The sequence below is a fragment of the Pygoscelis adeliae genome, unplaced genomic scaffold (genome assembly GCF_000699105.1).
Source record: "Pygoscelis adeliae isolate BGI_AS28 unplaced genomic scaffold, ASM69910v1 Scaffold686, whole genome shotgun sequence".
Lineage (NCBI taxonomy): Eukaryota > Metazoa > Chordata > Aves > Sphenisciformes > Spheniscidae > Pygoscelis > Pygoscelis adeliae.
This window is the reverse complement of record NW_008825050.1, coordinates 7,659-28,667: the sequence shown is the minus strand read 5'-3', so window position 1 is coordinate 28,667 and position 21,009 is coordinate 7,659. Positions and strand designations below refer to the sequence as shown.

General features: G+C 40.4%; 1 protein-coding gene across 2 annotated transcripts; it reads right to left on the bottom strand.

Moving 5' to 3' along the window:
- Positions 1–1,720: 1,720 nt before the first annotated feature.
- On the bottom strand, positions 1,721–14,700 carry TMEM123 (transmembrane protein 123). Of its 2 annotated transcripts, XM_009326346.1 has the most exons (5): positions 14,631–14,700; positions 12,315–12,380; positions 7,498–7,689; positions 5,914–6,067; positions 1,721–3,711 (listed from the first exon to the last, which is right to left on the bottom strand). In XM_009326346.1, the coding sequence occupies exons 1-5, from the start codon at positions 14,686–14,688 to the stop codon at positions 3,687–3,689; spliced, it is 495 nt and encodes a 164-aa protein (XP_009324621.1). In that variant the 5' UTR covers positions 14,689–14,700; the 3' UTR covers positions 1,721–3,686. The 2 variants fall into 2 exon arrangements, with proteins under 2 accessions (XP_009324621.1, XP_009324622.1); XM_009326347.1 differs by lacking the exons at positions 12,315–12,380; positions 14,631–14,700 and adding an exon at positions 9,915–9,947.
- Between the last annotated feature and the right edge of the window lie 6,309 nt (positions 14,701–21,009).

The following is a 21,009-nucleotide window of genomic DNA, read 5'->3' as shown; positions in this document are numbered from 1 at the left end:
GCTTTAATAGTTTTTTTAAAAATAAAACCCCAAATATAGCACTGCAACAGTTCTGGACTGCTTTGAACCCTTTAATGCAGGGCCCCAACAAAACAATTAAGCTGGAAGGGCTATGATTTGATACTAGAATACAGGCTAAAGGAGAATTGCATAAAAAGGAAGGACCTGTGGGAGAAAGGCAGAATGCTGCAGTCCTGAGATGTGGTCATATGGCTGATCTTGATGTGTTTGAAGGGAAAAAGTAACATTCATGGTATCTGACCTAAGGTGGCTGCGTTCTGGAGCCACTGGATGACTTCCCAAGCCTGTACTACTAAGTAAAATAAATTCTAATATGAAGCACAAAACCATGAATTTTAAGGATTAAAAATGAGCATAGGGGTTGTATGAAAGAGCTGTAATCAACTGAATGCTGGTGACGGGCTTAAAACATGATACTGTAAATGTAGTTCTGTGATGTGTCACCAGAGGGGTTCCTAGTCAAGACAGAACTATGAACTGCATTGCTCAGCCATCAATATTAGTAAGACAAGAGATGCGCAGTCCTGTCGAGAGGATGAACTGTGAACAGTTGAATCATCTTTACAATATTAATAAGCTCAGTTAAGGAACAGCTGCAGGACTGACTGTAGCATAAGCATACCTAGAGAAGGGGAGGAGCTATTCATGCTAAAAATCTGTTGCATAAAATGAATATAAACAGATCATAAACTTTTGATTGAATTTGGAATAACTGATCACCAGAGGAGTGAGTGGGAAGAGACTTCCGTGAGGAAGGGATTATATTTAGGAAGCATTTCTTTACCAAGGGGGTGATCAAACACTGGAACAGGCTTCTTGGAGAGGTGGTCGATGCCCCAAGCCTGTCAGTGTTTAAGAGGCATTTGGACAATGCCCTTAATAATATGCTTTAACTTTTGGTCAGCCCCGAACTGGTCAGGCAGTTGGACTAGATGATCATTACAGGTCCCTTCCAACTATTCTGTGCTATATTCTGCTCCCCAGTTGCCTGGGATAGTGCTAGACTTCAGGCTATGAGACAAAAGACCTTTTTCTGTCTTTTGCTTCTACTTCAGCTTTATACCTCATATTGGTCTAAAGTTTGGTAGACTCCTGTGGCAAACCCTTTCAAATACTCTTTCCTTACAGAAACTAAGTGCCAATCTTTAGTTAACATAATCAGGATTTTTGAATGCTAAATTACTCTTTCGGTTATATAATACATTCAACCCCTCTACATGTGTAGAGCATAGCTAAATTCAGGTCCACTGCTTGTTCCAATGCTGTACAGCGACCTCCAGGACTGAAGGCCTAAATATGCACTTGGTGGTGGTACGCTACACTGAAAAGCTGTCCTGTTCATCCCACTTTACACTTAAAGCTGGGTTTTCACTTACTGTTGGAAAGCAAATGTAAAGTTAAAGGTAAGATTTATCAATTGCACCTCCCTTTGTCTAGTATCCAAACACCTGAAAGGAGGTCAGGTTTTATATTTGCACTGACACCTCTGAAATCTTAAGCACATAATTTTGCTTTATTGTAGTAACGAGATTACAAAATAAATTACAAATGATTGAGCTGGGCAAAAATGCCAGGTCTGGTATTCTAACATTTAAAAAGGTATATAGTGAACACTTCTTATTCAATGGTTATGACTGTGGAAAGGGTTGAGGGAATTATGAAATTATTTAATAAAATAAAAATCCAACTGAAATTGATATAGTAACTCCAAAGATTTAACTTTATTTATTCATCTGTACAACAGAGGTGAAACAATCCAAGTAATTGAGTTGCACTTAATTGTTTCAATTTCTACAAAGTAAGGAATTGCAGTTCTATGGGAGAATTGTTTCTAAACTCTTCAAGTCAAAAACAGCAGCTTTCCACCACCAAACAATGCAATTAAGATAAATCACAAAAGTTACTTCAACTCACTCTTCCCCCGTACCTCAATCTCAGTAAAAAGCAAAACAGCCTGGCTACCCCCATTTCAGTTGCGTGGCTGGTGCTGACTACTCATTAGCCACGGTTTGCTGGAGTCGGCTGTGGCTCGGACACAGCGGTTTTACTACTCCACGTGAAAAAGGAAAAAAACATCCGTATGGCCACTTTAACACTGCATGTCAGAATAAAATATTGCTCAACAAAAAAAATTAACCTGTGCCAGAGCTGTAGTCTTATTTCCCTTGATGCATTGTACCCTGGCCCCTGACAGACCTATATGCAGTTCCTGTTGTGACCTTCCTGAGCTGTCACCACCTCTGTCTGTGCCCTGCCTGACAGACTAGTGCCAGCAGTAACCAGGATGCTCAAGTCCCACCACATCAACCCTCTTCACCAGGGAGAGGTCTACAAGTGGAGCCTGAGCAGGACCGAACAATTATTCAGTGACAGGCCTGTGTTTTTTGATCCTTGCTCTAGTTTTCCTTACACCAGTGTAAATCAGGAGCCCATCTACTGAAGTCAGCAGGTTTACCTCAGTGTAAATGCAGAAGTGACATGGAAGCAGCATCAGCCATCTTGCACAGGACCCCCAGTGTATTTGGGCCTTAATCTAAAGGCCTTCTGAGAGATGCCCTGTTGCCTTCAGTGGGCTTTTGACCAGACCTCTGTACATGTGTGCAGCAGTACCAAGTTCTGAAAAGAGTTGTAAAAATGCAATTATATTCTTCTAAAATGCTATCTTACAGATTTTCCACTTCTCTGTTACTTTCAATGCTTATCAAATGCTGCTAAAACATTGCATACAGCTTCATAATAATAAAACCCGAGTGACGTGATTGCTATGTTCAACTTAAAAGCCAATTTTTATAAACAATTTTCATATTTTTATCGTATTTATGATGGTGCAATGACTTTTTTCCATTTTTATTTTATCTTCAATTGCACCTGCTTTGTTAGGACATGCGAGAAAAAAGAAGCTATAGATCACATAGTCTGTTTTCTTACAAGGACCCATTTAGAGAAAAGGGTCGTGGATGGGTATCTCTGGTCTGTCCATGCTTCCTGCAGCTAGTCCCATTGTATAGCCTGTTAAGGAAAGTCTCTGCATGTCACTGGTGAGCTAATGACTGAAGTTTAAAGTACTCATTTTCAACTTCTATACAGTTAGCAAACCATGTCCCTTTATACCCTAATAAAAATTAACTGAATTGTTCAAAATCCAAAATTTCTAAACTAAAGTTCACGTCAAACTTCAAAATAAATACATTTTAATACAAAATCTTAGGGAAAAAAAATTTACTTGCAAAAACCTATGCTTGGTCTCAAAGGTATCCTATTTAACCTACTGTATCCATTATGAAACACACTGGATTTACGCAGTATGTGAGAAATAATTGAACTTAGAATTGCAATGATGCGATCCACTGTGCTAGTAATTAGCTATTTCAGAGACTTGTGTGTATACCTTAAAATGACTCAGTATACGTGTTTCTTTAAGTTTGGTTACAAATACTGGAAAAAGAAAATACTGTCTCTACAAAGTGCTGAGTTCCTCCTCTTCTTATGAAAGCCAAAGCAAAAAAATCAGGATGTTTAAAGAGCTTCTCAACATTTTGCAGGATCACACCCAAGACAGGTTTAGAGACTATGATCATCTTTATGGAGGGAACTCTCTCAGAAGTAAGTTACAACAGCTGTGATTGATAGGATGAGTTTCCAACACTGTCTTCCCTGAAGTCTCTTTAAATAATGGCATCATGTTCATCACTGTAATAGAAACACAGTAATTAATGTTCTGCAGTACAAGCAACAGTCAACATGAGAAACAGCCACCCAGCTGCTGCTGAGAAGGTTATTTTACGAACAGAGGCCATCTTGCTGGGAAGGGCTAAGGGCACATTGGTCTGGGAGTTACAGACCTCTCTGTGCCAAGCCTGAAGTTAACCGAACAATTTCATTTTGTGAACACTCCTCCAGCTTCACTAGCCTTATTAACATTTTGGCTTTCACATTTCATTCAAGTACATATTTTTAGATCAGCTGTGCTCAGGCATTTTTATCCTATCTATCTTACCTATATCCAGTAGTAACGGCTAATCAAAGCCAGTTTACAAACTCAGAGACAGGTTTCCTTTGTTTTAAAGATACCGTTGATCTGGATTCTACAATATCCATTCAAACACTACTGCGGGTAAACATGTGCAGCAGGGACTGGTTGAATTCCATGACCAGCAAGCAGGAGTCAAGATGGAGAGAAAACACAATGCCTAAACACTAGCATCGCAACAATGATGTAGTGACATCACCTCACTTAAAACAAGCTTCTCAACCAAGATGGATGATGCTGAATAGGAAGAAAAGCAATCTAGTTTTAAGAATTCCCAGTTCTTAAACTAAATGTGGGACAAAGAGGCAAGTCTGGAAGCCTGGAAGAAAATTGAGTAGAGCTGAGTATAAATGGCAAGTGAGATGGTACAATTCTGATTGAACTATTCACCACAAAAGGGATGAGATACAAGATGAAGTCAAAATCATAGCTATCTGGCTAGTCCTGTGCTCTCAGAAATGAATGCTGCAAAGGAGAGGAAAAGAGTAGCTCCACAAAGAAGAACGATACCCAAGACAAGACTGGACCTACTGCCTCCTGTCCCCCAATCTGATATCATAAAGGAGCGAGACCAGTTGCCTGGAAAAAGTTGGTGGCAGAGAATCTGTTTAAATCAGCGTTTTTCAACTGGTAGTCTACAGACTGTCTGAAGCCCACAAACAACTTCTAAAGGGTCTTGAAGAGGTAACTAGGAAAAGTAAGCTTACTTCCAATAGGCTTGTATTTGCTGTAAAGCACCTACATTCCACGTGGAAAATGTCAGCAGCCGGCAGCTCAAAGAAGGTTGAAAGTCACTGGTGTACACAGAGTAAACAAGTGACTTTAGGTGGGATCCACCCTGTACCTTTCAATATTCACAGCACAAACTTCTTTATCTAAGACTCTTAGCTGCCCCCACAGTAAGTGAATACAAAAAATGCGTGGATAGGCTGATTCATCTGACAGATTTAACCTACTTTAAGGTAATATGAATGATATGAAATGACTGCTTCAGATGCAGATGCCTGTATTCAGTTAAATGAATTCTACTTCTCATTTCATGGACTTGTGAAAAAGTACTTAAAGCAGGTTCAGGGCATACAATTTTATGGACAGGTTTCTGGAGTTGAGAACAAGAGAACACAGAAAACTAAATATTAGAAATCAACCAGCTGGCCTGCCTATATTGCAAGGTGGGGCAAAAGTTTGGGTTCATATATTGACAACAGTCAAATACAGTTTTAAAAATGTGAATAATGGCCATATTGCCTTTGAACGTTTTCTGTGACAATAAATAAATGAATCAATTCAACAGTGGTGGCTTAAGGATGTGGAATATGAGATGTCTGGCTTTAAAAATGGCTGCTCAAACTAGACTTGAAGGTACATAAAAGGTGATACAAAAGAGAGATGGTAACAGAGTTCCAACAAGATGTCATGTAGGTAATAGCAAATAGAGCTACTACAAAAAAATTAATGGCCACGGGGAGGAAACACCAAAGAGTGAATAGACAAATAGAGTTTAGGAGAAAGTGTCAGGAAGAACCAGAATTCTTGCAAATTGCAGCAAACATTTCAAGGAAATGTTTTCAAGGAAACAGTAGCTATTCATGAAATAGCTAAAGGACAAGGATCCTTTAAAAAAACAAAATGATTTTATGTAATAGATCAGAGAAAAAACCCACACAGAAGAGAGGCACAATAATAAAGAGGAATAGCTGAAGTGGTGAAAGACAAAATATCACAGTTAAATCTCTTTATGATGTTAATATAATGTACATTAAACAAATGTATGTATCAGAGTTCATTCTCCTTGTTTTGTTTGTCCTTGTTCCCCTCAAGAAAGTAATAAATTGACAAGGGACAATCCCCTGGGAACTTACATGGTTCTGTACTGAATGCCTCTTCTAGAGTGGTAGGTTTTGCATCCGATGTAGAGAATAACTAGCACTCCAAGTGTCAGCACAATGCCACCTACAAAACTGCCCACATCAAATCTGGAGGTTTTGGCTACGACAGCCTCGGATTTTGATGTGGCTGAAAAGAAGAAAACAAAAGGCACTTTTTACAGAGCTTGCAAGATTGTGTTTTGAGGGACTTTATATCCTGCCCTCCCCATTGACATATCATCTAAAGACACAATTAGACAAATTGAAGATAGATCAACTGGAAAGATACTAGCCAAGCATACTGAAACCTAGAGCTCCATTTTTAAGTGCCAGATTCTGGTGATGCAGGAGCAGCTGATCTTGCTGTCTCTGAAAGGCTGACTGCCCCTTCTCCTCTCCACCTCCCTCTTTCCCCTGCCTTTTTCCCCCCCCGCTCTCCCCTCCTTCCACACATGCAGTTCCTGCCCTTCTTAGGCCAGTTCTAATGTTTTTCATACCCTCCATGAGCCCATTCAACTCACTAAGCTGGCCTGAAATTAACCCAAGCAGAAAAGTAAGTTGCTTTTGGTCAGATGAGCCTACTGAGTCAGTCTGCAGAGGGGGTCCAACAACCACCAAGTCAGTACAGTTACGTGGTGGGAGTAAAATACTTTTTGTGGCGATGAGCTGTTGGATTGCTTTACCTTGTCTCATGGAATTGTACCCTCACTCTCCAAGTGAGATCAGCTCTGCAGCCCAACACAAATATTGACGTAGATAACATGACCTCAGATAAGCCATAGCAGTTTCCGTGTGAAAACTGGTTTTATCTGCTACAAACTCCGACCAAAAGACCCAGTCTGTGCCCATCTCTATTTGTACTTGCCACAGGGAGCGTTAAGTGGCCAACTGAAGTTCTGCTGATGACAGCTTCATCTACCCAATAATGCTTCACTGCCATGTGAGCAACCCCAATCTGTTTAGAAGCGTAAGCATGAAGTGGTGTGAACAAGCAGCTAACCACAATGAAATACTGAATTCTCACATTGTTTTTGTATTAAAGGGTACTGTCAAACTGTATTTGACAACTTCTACATAAAGTGTGACTCGTTCATAGTCATACTCTGTTCTCCATTAGGGATAAAATTCATTTCATTGCTACAAATGTAGCTAACAGAACTCAGTCTTTCCACCAAGCCAGTAGACATATTCTGAGCCGCAAGTCAGCTGTGAAAAAGGAAGTATTAGAGATGAGTTCAAGTAAGCTGTAGAAAGGAGAGCTGAACAAATACAGAAGTTGTATTCAAAAGGCAGGCTTTCTCCTAACATGGCTAATCTCCTTGCTAGTGGCTGCTGTGTTTTTTTTTTCCTAAATATGTCAGGTTTCTCAGGTTAAGTGAAGCCTTATTTAAGTAAGTGGAGTGCTCAGAGCAACATTATTGTAGCCAACTTAATAATAAAACCCCACCTTACTCTCATTTTTCAGCATGCAAATACCTTCTTTGTTATGCTACTGTAAAAAACTAACAATTCCACAATTGTACAACACATGTCAACATGTATACAAGCCTTTACAAGCTTCTTGAAATGTGAACTCACCTGTTACAGAAGTGAAAGAAATCTTGGAAGTGGTCACCACTGTAATATTGAGTTGTGATGATGTGACTGATGAAGCTGTGGTGGATCTTCTTGTCTGGCTGGTTTTGGTGGGCTGAGTCGTCAAGGTGACAGACATAGTGGTGTTGGTGGGCTGACTGGTACTGGTCAGATAAGTAGTACTGGTGGACATACCTGGGAAATTTTTATTTGTAGTATCACACAGAAAGATACATAAAAATAATAAATTATATACTAATAAATTATATACTCATTGAATAAGATAGCATTTATCATGCCCAAATAGAATGACAGAGTAACAATGAAAATGCCACTGCATGGATATCCAGGCTTGCATACAGACTCTTCCCCTATGCATTTCCTTTGGAAAGACCTAACTTCTGATTTCTGGGGCTCAAGGTCAGGAATGGTTTAAAGGAAAGGCTGTAAAGAAAACCTGGATAATATCTGATAACTTTTAGAAGGGTCAATTTTTTTTGGATAACAGTATCCAATTCCATAGAATCACGCCTAAGTTACAGTTTTTTAAAATGTGATAAAATTCTGGATCAAGAGTAACTTTCCATTTGAAACGCCCAACTTTCAGATAACTAAGCTTTTCTGATAGGAACATTTTTTGCATGAAAAAACATCCCCCCCGCCCCCGATTTTAGTAATGATTAAATCTTTAATTTGCTTTTGAATGAAACACTGGCTTTACTAAGGCTGCATGTATATTAAACTTACCAGAGAGAATTCTGTATGTATGTTAAACTTAAGGTTCAAAAGGTTTTCCACACGTAATAAAAGTTTGACTAAAGTAAATCTGCTGGCTTGTATCATTTATTAAGTAGTGGGTTGTCTTGCCAAGGTTAAAACAAAGATTGGAATGCTGTTTCACAACTTTAATTGACACCTAACATCTTTAACTTTTACTCTGTTTTTACCTAACACTTCCCCTTCCCTCCTCAGAAAGCAGTAATGAACTGTTCAGAATAAAAATATCATGAAGCAAAATTCAATAATAATAGAGATTGATATTTATAGCAAAATCCTTAGAACCTTAACAGAAGGCAGCCAGCTAGAATGATCTTAAGAATAACTACTTATTTTTCTAAGAAGGAACTAACAAGAAACATAAGCCTGTTCTGCAACTAACATTTCTCTAAGCAGACAATATGCGGCAAATAGCTTTTATGTATGAAGGAATTCTAGGGAGAAAAAGCTCCCTTTGCAGCTGTCTACTTCTGTATTATTTCTATAACCTCACACAAGCTGGGTTCATTTTAAACACCACAAAAGGTTTTCATTATGGACATTCAAATGTCTAATTATACCTACGTTTTCTTGAAATTGTCTAAAACTAGAACAACTGAAGAATAGGTAGTTTCATCTCTATTCCACAGTAAACTTGATATTCAACTTTTACTTTTTCTATACAGCATCCAGAATGCTTCTGTAGAATAATCTTCCTGTAACTGTGGTTTAAAATGTAAGTAGCTACACATAGAATGGTGTATTTGCTAAGACTTAAGTATCACTGCTTCCAGTACAGATGTGAACATCGAAAACTTAAAAAAACCAAACAATACGACAATGTAAGCATTCAGAAAGGAACTGGCCTACACAACACTGTTCTGAGACATTTAACATTAAAACTACTGAAACAGCCCAATACAGTCCCCATAGTAATTGTTACTTATTTTCATGTTCTTTGATGTTATAATTGTATTGTGCCATAACCCTAGGAAACACTTTGAAATGAGCATTCATTGAGATGGAACAGTAGGAGTACTATATTCACGTGCTTACCTTGTTACAATTAGGAAATTCAGTTCCTCTATGAAGCATGTGTAAAATACATCAGATAAAATTCAGGGCACATTTTAATATTGACAGGTAAACTCCCCAAAGGCACAATGATCTATAAATATCAAATGGTTCCTCATTGTAGGAAAATAAGCAAGGAAATGTCTATATGGAAACCATCTACAGTTATATGACATAAAACCACACCTGGTAACTGCATTCCTAATATAAAAGATACCAAAAGAAAGACAAATCTGAATGCAAGTGTCAACCAGTCAGTTTTCTGTGTTTTTTTTTAGCCATGATTTCTGAGTGTCAAACTGGCTTGTGTTTCTGAGCAATATAATGACTAATTGTTCCATCCGTAACGTTATTAAACAATGTTACACAAAGATGGTACTTATTCCATGGGCATTAAATTACGCTACAGAAAACCCGAGTCAGCATAAAAAATATCCAAGCAGCTATCATGAGGAATTTCAGCAAATTTGCACATTACTTTTTCCCCCTCTCTTTCCTACCAGCAATCCTTTTTTCTTACTTTATCAAGATCACAGCATTTGGTGATGCAACGTTAAGAGTAAAATCTGGTTAATCTCCTACAGACTTACCTTTCATGATGTATTTAGCATCAGTCATTTCAAAACATCAATGGGAGGCTATCTGAGGGCAGCTGGAGAATTTGGGAAGCTAACATGAATTGGGCACTAACCTGTTCTTCTGTGTCTTTGAAAAATCTTACCCCTACTATTTTACCAACAGAGTTAAGATGAAAGAACATTTGCTAGCAACGTCTGTCCTTTTATCTTTTAATTCCCTAATTACTTTTCCCCCAAAAGACCAGCTGGGCTTCATCAAACATCACACTAAACAAACCCAGGCTGCCTGAGTTAATTTTTATTATTTAAAAAGGATGCGTGCCAGTAATATAGTTCAGGTTTATGATGCTTTATTTTTAAGAGAGACAAGTATTTTATTTTGTATGCTACCTGTGTTTAAACATTAAATAGCTATGCTATATCCATCAATCAAACTATGTATATAGCGTAAAGATAAGAATTCTTAGCAGCATGCACTACTCCCTTAGTGTTCTAACTCAACAAGAACGAGCACAACAACTCAAATTGCATAAGCACCGTGCTAACATACAAAATAATTATTATTGAATGCTCTTCCTAAAATAAATAAATACTCTCCTTTGCATGGAAAATGATTGAATGAAACAGACTTTTGCTTCTGCCACAAAAAGCTTCCAAAAAAAAAAAAGGCAGAGACTTTAGGCAAAATTAAGTACATATATCCAGTAGTCTTTATTCTGAAGAGGTCGAGACAGATAATCAAAATGGATGAACATTGTCTTAAAATCTATGCAGTTTTTAACAAAAAAAAAAAGAAAAAAGAAGAATATGAATCATAAACCGTGTGAAGCAAGGCATAGCTGTCTGTTAGGTTTGTACTGTGCCTAACAGTAAAGGGCTCAGGCCTCTTTTTACTATTATTATCCAGACATAGTAAAGCTCAGATCTCTGCAAGAAAGCCATAGTCAGGGTTGGAGCAGAGGGCAGAAGGGTTGGAGCACAGGGTGGGTAAAACACCTGTGGTTAACAATGGCTTTATACATGGGGAAGGCCCTGAGGCAACATGGGGATTACAAAAATCTCTCCACTTTCCAAGTTAGACAAGCTTAAACTGGTACACTGCAGGCAATGGAATGAGACACTGCACCACTTCCTTGCTATCAAAAGGAAGGTCTTTGCAGAGATTTTTTTTTTGCCCTGGTGAGTATTTTATTCTTAAATGAATAACAAGCAACTTCTGAGTGCGGTAGCTCAGAGGTTATCTGGAGACTACAGACACACCACGTGAGAGTTGTACTGGAAATGGAATGACATAGCTGGGACCTTATGATCAGTGTAATACTTCACAAATACACAAAGTATCTTAGGGTAGGCACAATATTTCTGCCCTGCTTTCACATGACTCTTAGCACAAAGGGGACCCAGTTCCTGCATGGAACTAGCTTCTCTTCTCTCAGATACAACCTTTTATCTGTGCGTCACAGGCTGAACAACTGCATGACATATTAATTCTTCTCCAATCTTTACCAATGTGGTGAAGTATGCCTGTGCAAGTTCTTCCAGAAAATCATTTTTTTAATGTCCTTTTTTAATAATCTCACATTGACATAGCCAACAGCTGGAACACTGCAAATCCAAGTGGATGAACTGTTTGTTTGTGTCCCAGGTTAAATATCTGCTTTCAAACTCTACTAGTTGACCTAATATACCTATTTCTTCTTTCTACAAAGATGTGTTTTGTAAACATGTTACTTATGTTGGAGCATCACGACTGCAACACTGCTGCCCTGGGAAATCATTCTTACCTACAGTTCTTTTGCCAAGTTGTGAAGGAAAGATGGTAGTGCTAGAACAATGCAAAAGTACCCGTGACAGACTGTCCCAGATCTGCTGCTCGTGTCTCGCTTGAACTCCACTGTTTTGTGCTATGAGCTCTATAAGGACTATTTTCTACGGTATAAGGTGCCATAAGTCTTACCTAAAAGGAAATGGGAGTCTTACTCTTGAAACTCAAGCCCCCAGGACTTCATTATACCCTAAATCTATTTACTATGAAATAACATTAAACAGATATGCACTGTTTGCACAACAACCTATTTATCTTTACTCCATGAAGATGGAAGAAGTTTGCTTAGAGACAAAGAACGAACATTAAAAAGACCAACTTCTTTCAATTCTTCCTTGAAGTTTTGATTCCTGTTTTTCAATGGCACTGCAAATGTCATTGCTTCTACTGATGAAGCATGCTACCTAAACTTGAAAAACAGTATAGATTCTTTTCAGTTTTACATGTTGCCTCCCAGCCCTAAAATGATAATGCCTCTCTCAAATACCCACTTTTGATGGATATTTCTTTAGAATTTGGTATGATCTGGGGTAAGTTTGGAGCTAGCTTCTAGGTTCATAGTAATGGACAAATGAACAGATACGTACCTACTGTAGATGTTGCTGTAGATTGTGTGGATGATGTAACAGTAAGATTGGATGAACTCCTATTGTCTTTAAGGAAAAAAGAAAACAAGAAAAGAAATATTATTCATTTTAATTTTAACATACTATAATTAAAGTACTCACAACACAATACTCTCCTCAGTGTATCTGTGTTTGCAGGCTACAAGTGGGAATAGAGCAGTGAGTACTCCATCCCAAAGCAGATGGTTTTATCCCCCTGCAAAATGCTTCCAGATCTCAGTGCAGCAAGAACATAGTTACACTGTATGCACAGCAGTGCCCAAATGGTCTGCATCTGAATTCTCTACATCTCCTCTTTTTGCTCTCTTCCACTTCTATCTCATGCTCTATTCCAGTTGTTGTATCAGCCATACTGTCACTGACTTTCTTGACCTACTTAAGCACTGTGGGGAACTATTTCAGTTCCATTTCCTGTCCCTCAGTCTTTTCTTTCATTCTGCTGCATCTCTGTTACAAACTGGGCTCAGGCTAGGAACACACTGTAGTTGTGTCAAGTAGGGACAGACTGATACCCTGTGAAACATCTTTCTATGGGCTTATGCTCTCTACACAAAAAGGGACCTAAGAACATACCTGTTTCCAAAGACTTAAAATACAAACCATGTTTCAGTCATAATGGTTTTGTCCTTCCTTCCTTTCTTTCACTTCTACTTTTCCAGTTCTCTTTTTTTTTCCCCTTCCTACTCATGTTACTTCTAGGTTCTCAGGCTAGAGAACCCTCCCACTCTCACTTCTGTCCTCATTGCTGCATCCCTCTTCAATGTTTCTCTCAGATTAACAGTCTCTTCCTCCCGGCAAAGATCTACTGGGCTGTTCGGTAACTCCCATTCCTGGAAGCGTCACTGTCCATACTTTCCTCCCTTCGTTCTGCACTGTTGTCTACGCCCATTCTGTGATTATTCTTTTCTCTGAAGTAACCGATCTTTTACAGCCTCCTCCCACATTGCTAGTGCTATGCGCCTTGCAGCAGCTCTATCGCTTTTCAGTATGGCTGGAAAACAAAGTGCATAACCTCAGAGATTACGAGAATAGCAACACAGCTACCAGAATCAAGAAGCGGGCCTATTTCCTTTGAACGGATCTGCTGTTCTTACCACTGGAAAAGTCTAGTCTAAAACAGTTTTGTCAACCCTCTTTGCAATTGCATACATGTTATGAGCAAGCTCAGGTTTAAGAACAAATGCAACAAATTTACACCTTCATACCACCTACCAAAAAGAGGGGAACAAAAATTTACAGAGGGAATTATTTTGCCTTTTCTTTGGTATAATCATAGCCAACTAGCCCCACCATTGTGTACTGCACACACAACCCTTATACTGACATACCTGGGATATTAAATTGCAGATTTAATTGCCTTTGAGAAACAGTCTGTGATTGTACAATTACAAACACATTCTTTCTTGGATATGTTGACTTTTATACCAGTGTAAGCCATGGATATGCCTGGGGCTAAACCTTTCCCACACTGGCCCAATACTGTAACCAGAACACAGCTTTGGTTTTCCCCCAAGTTCTGAGTGCTCACTTCTGCAACCCTGGGAACACGTCTAGATGTGGACTGCATGCTCATACAGGTGAAAAGAAGCCACGTACACTGCCTGGAATTTGGGTGTGAGTCAGTGATGCAATGAAAACAAGATAGAGTGAGTCAATGAGCAGAGTATTGGCTATACATCCCACTTGTTGGCCAACAGCAAATGAGATGAGCGTAGTAGTACAGGGCAAAAATGACTCAAGGAATATGCCTTTTGCATGGCACATGCTTAAAGGTGTACAGCTTAACGCAGTCAAAATGAGATTACACTATGAAATAAACGTGTACTTTAGCAATGAGCTCAAGCATGGTGGACCTAGAATCCATTCTGACATTAAAAATCAAATGAAAAAGTGCCTTGCCTTTTTCTCAAGAGCCTGAATTCTAGCCTAGCAGACTTCTTGAGCTGGTGGTTCTCTTTTTAACTGTAAATTGACGTTGGCAGGTATTTCTAGTTCTATACATAAAATTTCCCCAATTTATTTCTCCTCTCTCTGTTGCTCCAGAGTACCTACGGATACAAGGATTGAGTTGTGTTCTACTGTTCCTCTTAAATATCTTTAGTTGTCCCGGAATAGATGTGACAATCGGAGTACCTTCCTCCTGCCCTACAATTGTTCACAATTCAATAAAATAAAATAAAGGGCAAACTATTACAGGACAGTATAAGGCATACAATAATACATATTGCTTTTCTCAATGCTACTGAGGAACAGCAACAGAAATGCCAAGAGTATTACCTTGCAACTTATGGTCTGGAATCATAGTAAAGGATGTAGTACTGCTGGAGTCGTTCATCTCTTCATTTCCTACATAAAACCCAAGAAGGATAAGATAGTTTTAGGTGCTTTATTACAAAGAAGCGAAAAAAAAGTCAGTACAGCATCTGTCACTTGCTTTGGGCATATAAATGACTAAACTACCATGGACAGGAGTTAGGTATAATGATGATACAAAAGCATGGTACCACAACAACCTGCTCTTAGCACATTAAAAATGACAACATTTGCACTACCCAACTATCAAATGAACTGGAACTCCATCCCATGCTCAGTTTTATCTTCCCCATCATCACCATCCCAAGTTCTCTTCTTCCTTAAGATGAAAGGAGACTGAAAGAAGTAAGAGGTAGAAAATCAGGCACTTTCCTTCAGTAATAACATATGACTCGCATCACCTACAGCAGAACGAAAAGAACTTCTCACATACATCTTTTCCTATAAAGTCTGCAAGGCCTTTGCAGGCAGATGAGCGCTTGCTGTGCCCCTACATGGACAGCATGGTAAGACAATAAGATCCACTAAGAAGTTGCATTGCTTAGTTTGGGACTAACAGCATGTTTATGCATCCACTGAGCATTTGGCAGGTGGAGAGTGGGATGGAGAAGGATCACACCTCTGGTGAAATATCATCATACCCTAAAAACTAATTGAGGCCTGATTACTCTGTCCTCAGGCCTGGTCTACAAACAAGTGGTAAAATTTAAAGATAAACCACACAGAATGAAAAGTCTGGCATTCACATGCATGCAAGAGGATCAGTTGTAGATTCTGCCCTTGCCAAGCAGAGTTTAGGTTTGAACACGTATAACAATATTCTGCTAAAGGCAAGCAAATAGCCTGCACTAAGTGTCACAGAAACAGGGCATTTTCTTAGTAGTTACAAACCTTAGTGAAGATCTCAGAATGGTAAAGTTTGCAAATACAAATGACAAACTACTCATTGTATCTTAACTCCTGCAATATCAAGATTGAGGGCAGCACTGCAAGATATATTAGACTGTTTAATTAGGGATCTTAAGGAAAACAAACAAAAAAAAGGAGCATATGACACAGCTAAACTAAGCTTCCCCAGGAAGGACCCAATCCCGCAGAAAGTGGTCTACATCAGAGCTAGTCCCCCTGCATATAACAATGATCTGATTGAGGAAGCTAAGCCAACAGAAAACTGATATTACCCCCCTTCCCCAACAGCACACAATGTTTTTTGCTGCCTCAACTAGCAGAATGGGCTCCCTGCAGGATTAGATGAAAGAGAGGGGCAGGAACCAGAGGTGGAAGAGAAGACAGGACTGTATTAGTCCTAGTTCAGATCACCTTGGACTGCACACCTTGAAAGACGTCAAGGACCTTATCCAGCTTAAAAGATACAACTTTTTTTTTCCCCTCCTCAAGAAAACCCCAAACATTGATAAATTTCTTAATTTGGATCACAAGCAGTTGCTCCAAAATACAAATACATCTTAATATGGGGTACTGCATAAGAATATGCCACATCAGAACACGTGGCAGTGAATGGGACAGGTAAGAAAAAGAAAATCTTAAAATGACACTATTCCCAAACTGTTCTCTATCCTTAGACTGTGGTTTTAGATTTGAAGCCATGTGTATCACTGCAAGAACAGCAGGAGACTTCAACCAGGGAGGCAGGAAGGACTCCTGGGATAAGGCAAAGGGAAAAGCAGCACACGCTTTTACGCAGCGACGGCTCTGACAACAACTGGAGGCTCTCATTTGAGACCACAGACTGCACAGTGCAACCGGCCCAAAGCGAAACAGTGAGGGTTTCTGCCCTTCTCTAGGGAGCAGAACTGCAAGGGTTCTGCACTGACCCAGGTGCACACATGCAGGCGTGAATACAGGAAGGAAGCGGGAAGAAAGCTGGCAGCCAGCTGCAGCGTGGAAGGTCCTGTGCACGAGCAGAGGCAAAGCTCTTTGGGCCAAAGGATTAGTTGCAATATTGGGCCTACGAATCTTGAGCAGAGAAACTCTCTGCTGATGCTTGTTCCCACTGTGATCCAGAAGAGTGAGGGGAAGGGGTGGGGGGGAAGGATTTCTGTGTTCATTTTTCATGATGAAACAGAACCGAGCCAAGGAAATACCCAACTTAATGCACCGAAGCACCACATACTGGAAAAGGACAAGGGAAAGGGGATCAACAACGTTTTTGTCAGACAGCTCTGTTTTCCTCTGTTTAAGGTCACGTGCAGATGCAGCTAAAAACATAACTGTTTGTGGCTGGCCGGGGTTTATGTGAAGGCAAGCATGCTTCCTGTGAAACGCTACAGCACAGTTTGGTACGCCGAGTGCTTCCAGGGCCTCTCGCGGTTTTGTTGCTCTAGTGCATATGAAGTCATGAGTTGGAGACAATTTGGATAAGCAAACTTTCAAAAGTGCAAAATCAGGCCAGCTCTTCCAGCTTTATAGCTGGAATTCGGCTTCCAGAAGTGGCATTCAGACACAGGAGCTGAAGATCCATACTTGTGCTAAACACATAGATAGATGCAGGGTAAGTGATACGGATAGCTCTGATACTTGTTGAAAATGAACAGGACAAGATTTTAAATGGACTTGATTTCACCAGATCCTGCAAAAATCAACACAGTGGATAACACCCATGAATCTTTAACATTAGGAATCTGTAGTCTCGAGCTCAGGCATATACCAAATCACTATTCTCTATAGATGAAGCCTGGTAGAACAACCATACACTGATGAGCAGCTCTACTCATTCAATTCCCTGCATGTGACAAAGGTAAATTTGCCCACTCCTGCATTCACATTTAAGATAAACACATTTCTAAGGACTCTGTCCTGGTTTTGGCAGGGATAGAGTTAATTTCCTTCTTAGTAGCTGGTACAGTGCTGTGTTTTGGATTTAGGATGAGAACAAAGTTGATAACACACCGATGTTTTAGTTGTTGCTAGGTAGTGCTTACACTAGCCAAGGACTTTTTAGTTTCCCATGCTCAACCGACTGAGAAGGCTGGAGGTGCACAAGAAGCTGGGAGGGGGCACAGCCAGGACAGCTGACCCCAGCTGGCCAAAAGGACATTCCATACGATATGACATCATGCTCAGTACATAAACTGGGGGAAGCTGGCCGGGGAGGCCGCTGCTCGGGGACTGGCTGGGCATCGGTCGGTGTGTGGTGAGCAATTGCACTGTGCATCACTTGCTTTGTGTAGTATTATTATTATAGTATTATTATTATTATTTTATTTCAATTGTTAAACTGTTTTTATCTCAACCCACGAGTTTTTTTCACTTCTACTCTTTCAATTCTCTCCCCCATCCCACCGGGGTTGGGGGGGGAGTGAGCGAGCGGCTGTGTGGTACTCGGTTGCCGACTGAGGTTAAACCACGACAGACTCGCAGGCAGGTTTATGTCTAGTCTAACTAAACCTCATGCTGCAGAAAGATGTCGGTATATAAACTCACATTTTTACTAAGCACAATTTTACACATTCATTTTCGGGACATTTCATAGAATCATAGAATCATTAAGGTTGGAAGAGACCTCTAAGATCATCGAGTCCAACCGTCAACCCAACACCACCATGCCCACGAAACCATGTCCCTAAGCGCCGCATCTACACGTCTTTTAAATACCTCCAGGGATGGTGACTCAACCACTTCCCTGGGCAGCCTGGTCCAAGGTTTAACCACTCTTTCAGTAAAGAAATTTTTCCTCATGTCCAATCTAAACGTCCCCTGGCGCAACTTGAGGCCATTTCCTCTCGTCCTATCGCCAGTTACTTGGGAGAAGAGACCAACACCCACCTCGCTACAACCTTTTGTTATATATGACAAAAGTCATATATAAAATTCTGTCTGGGCATCTTCTCTTTTCAAGTTTGATGCATAGCAGGTAAGTAGGAGTTTTATGCCCAAGCCAGTCTGCTTTTGTTGGTTTAAAAAACAAAAAGTACAGAGGCACTGACAATGCACAGTTCATCAGAAAGCTCTCCGACTTATACAGTAACCTCTAAGCAATCCAAATAACAGTTGAGGTGCTAGAATGGTTAAAGCAGAGATGTTAGAGCAGCACTATGAATGTAACTATCCCCTAGATAGTCTCCACCATCAGGATACTCGTTCTTCTCAGTTGAAATGGATGAAACTCTAATTCTGGAGATTAAAACAAAACCAACCCCCGGCCCCAAATCTGTTGTAACATCTGCCAGGCAATTTTGACAAACTATAAATTCAAATCCCTGCTATCTGGAAACTTTGTATTTCTTTTCCCTTTGACTCAATAAGGTCTTTTGGTACCTATTTTTGAAGTGGCGTTCTTGACCTACCAAGAAGATAGGTCATCCTGAGACAGAGGTCAGGCAGGATTATCTCAGCAACTTTTTGGACAGGTCCTCATGCCTTAACATTGTGAAATTACCTCACAGTCTTGCAAAGGAAAGCGTAGACACTATTGCATAGATGCTTAAGGAAGCAACACAGACCCAACCAACTGATTCTCAACCCTGGTCAATTTGAGACTGAAAAACTACAACACCTTTTGCTGTCACCCAAGAATCTAAGACAAGTAAGGAGATACACTGAAATCAAAATGCCATGCCTGTTTTCAGGTCTGGAGGGGCAGCTTCCTGCCAGGGAGTGTGGATTCTCCTTACTCACTCAGATATCAGGAAGCCAGCTGGATTTTATATAATAGTGGGAAGGATTTTTCCTAAACCATAACATTTTGGTGATGTTTCTTCCACTGACTGGACTGACACATAGAAATAAACTTTCCAGCAGAGTAGAACTGCAGCATTATATTGAAATAACCAACCTGCCCAAAAATCTTAACTGGAGTGAGGGCAAATCTACTGCCACTTTCACTTTTTGCAAATCATAGTATTGGATGGGTTTCACACTTTCTCCTGTAGTGTTCATTAGTCAATCACAAACTTTTGCTGAAACCAACACAAATCTCAGCAGTAGTTTCTGGAAGTTTCTGAGTAAGTGGGCAGTAAAAAAAGATATTTCAAAAGATATGTTAGACTGAGCCTTAAAAGGGCACAACACTTTATAAATGGGGTCTAGACAACAAATTCACATATACAGGAAGGACTACATTTGACTGTCAAAAGTTGTATGACATCATCCCTGCCCCAGGAGACAGCACTGACTGTACACTGAGTTAAACCAGCACATGCACTCAGGAAGCAGCACGATAAAAGACAGATCAGGCCAATCTTATATCAAATGAAATGACAGTCTATCGTTGTAAAATGGAGGCCATAAGATCTTAGCAAAGCAGTAAACAGATTACTGGTAAACTTCTTCAAAAAAAGCTTGCTTTTTTTGGAAGGGCAATTATAAAGCTGTTTACATTCCTCATTTTACTTTTTTTTCTATCAATTTATATTATAGCTTCACCAGATTAAACAACAGCATATTAACACTGCTGGGCTGACTGATATTCCTCAACACTATTTATGGCAGGTTAATTTTGGTACCTATCTTTTGGCTTCATTACTTTGGAATATTGTGGGGCACTGTATGGGGCATTTCACTTTTCTGCAAAGGCAACTCTGGCAGCTCAGACTTTTGTATCTCCCATTTCATTTGAGTGCATGTCGACGATTATCCCCTGAATCTGGTCTACCACCTGAGTTAAAGCACAAGAAAACAGGAGGCTGTGTATTTACTAGAATCGGCCATGAAAAAGAGGCGTTGCTGCAAGCACCACACCATCTGCCCTAACAGCAAAGCCAGGATGACCCCAAAGCTATTAAAAGCGCTCCCCACAATTACAGCATGGCTCAGAGAACAGCATCAAGAAGAGTAAGGACAGCGTTTCCCTCCAGTCTAGTCCTGTCTGGGGCATGGTGGCTTCCCGGGCTCCTCCATGACCCACTCGTCCCCACTCCTACCACGGGAAGGTCCTTGCTCTACACCCTGGGACACTCGCAGGGTTTGGGGAACATCTCCTGTCTTGCCTCGCGCCTCCTCCCCGCCTCCTGCTCACGCTTGCAGGCACGCGGGTAGATGGAAGAGAGGAGCCATGGGTGAACTTCGGGGCGAGCGGGGCCGGCAGCAGGGCGTGTTTGTGCATCGCTCTGTTGGGTGTGCACATTCACGCACACCCCAAAAACCCACAACGCTCCTTGGTTCTACTTCAAAAACAACCTGAATATTAAGCCTCACCCCGTTTTCTGTTACAGGTCCGCTCTAGAGAAACTGGCCGTGCGCACGGTGCAGTCTCGGCTCTTGTTTGAGAAGGTGGAAAGAAAAAATCAGCAAACCACCGAACCTCCTCGCAGCTGGAAACCCGAGCGGAGGGGCACTCGGCGGGGTAGCGAAGGCGCAGCCCGCACCCCCAGCCCCGCTCCCA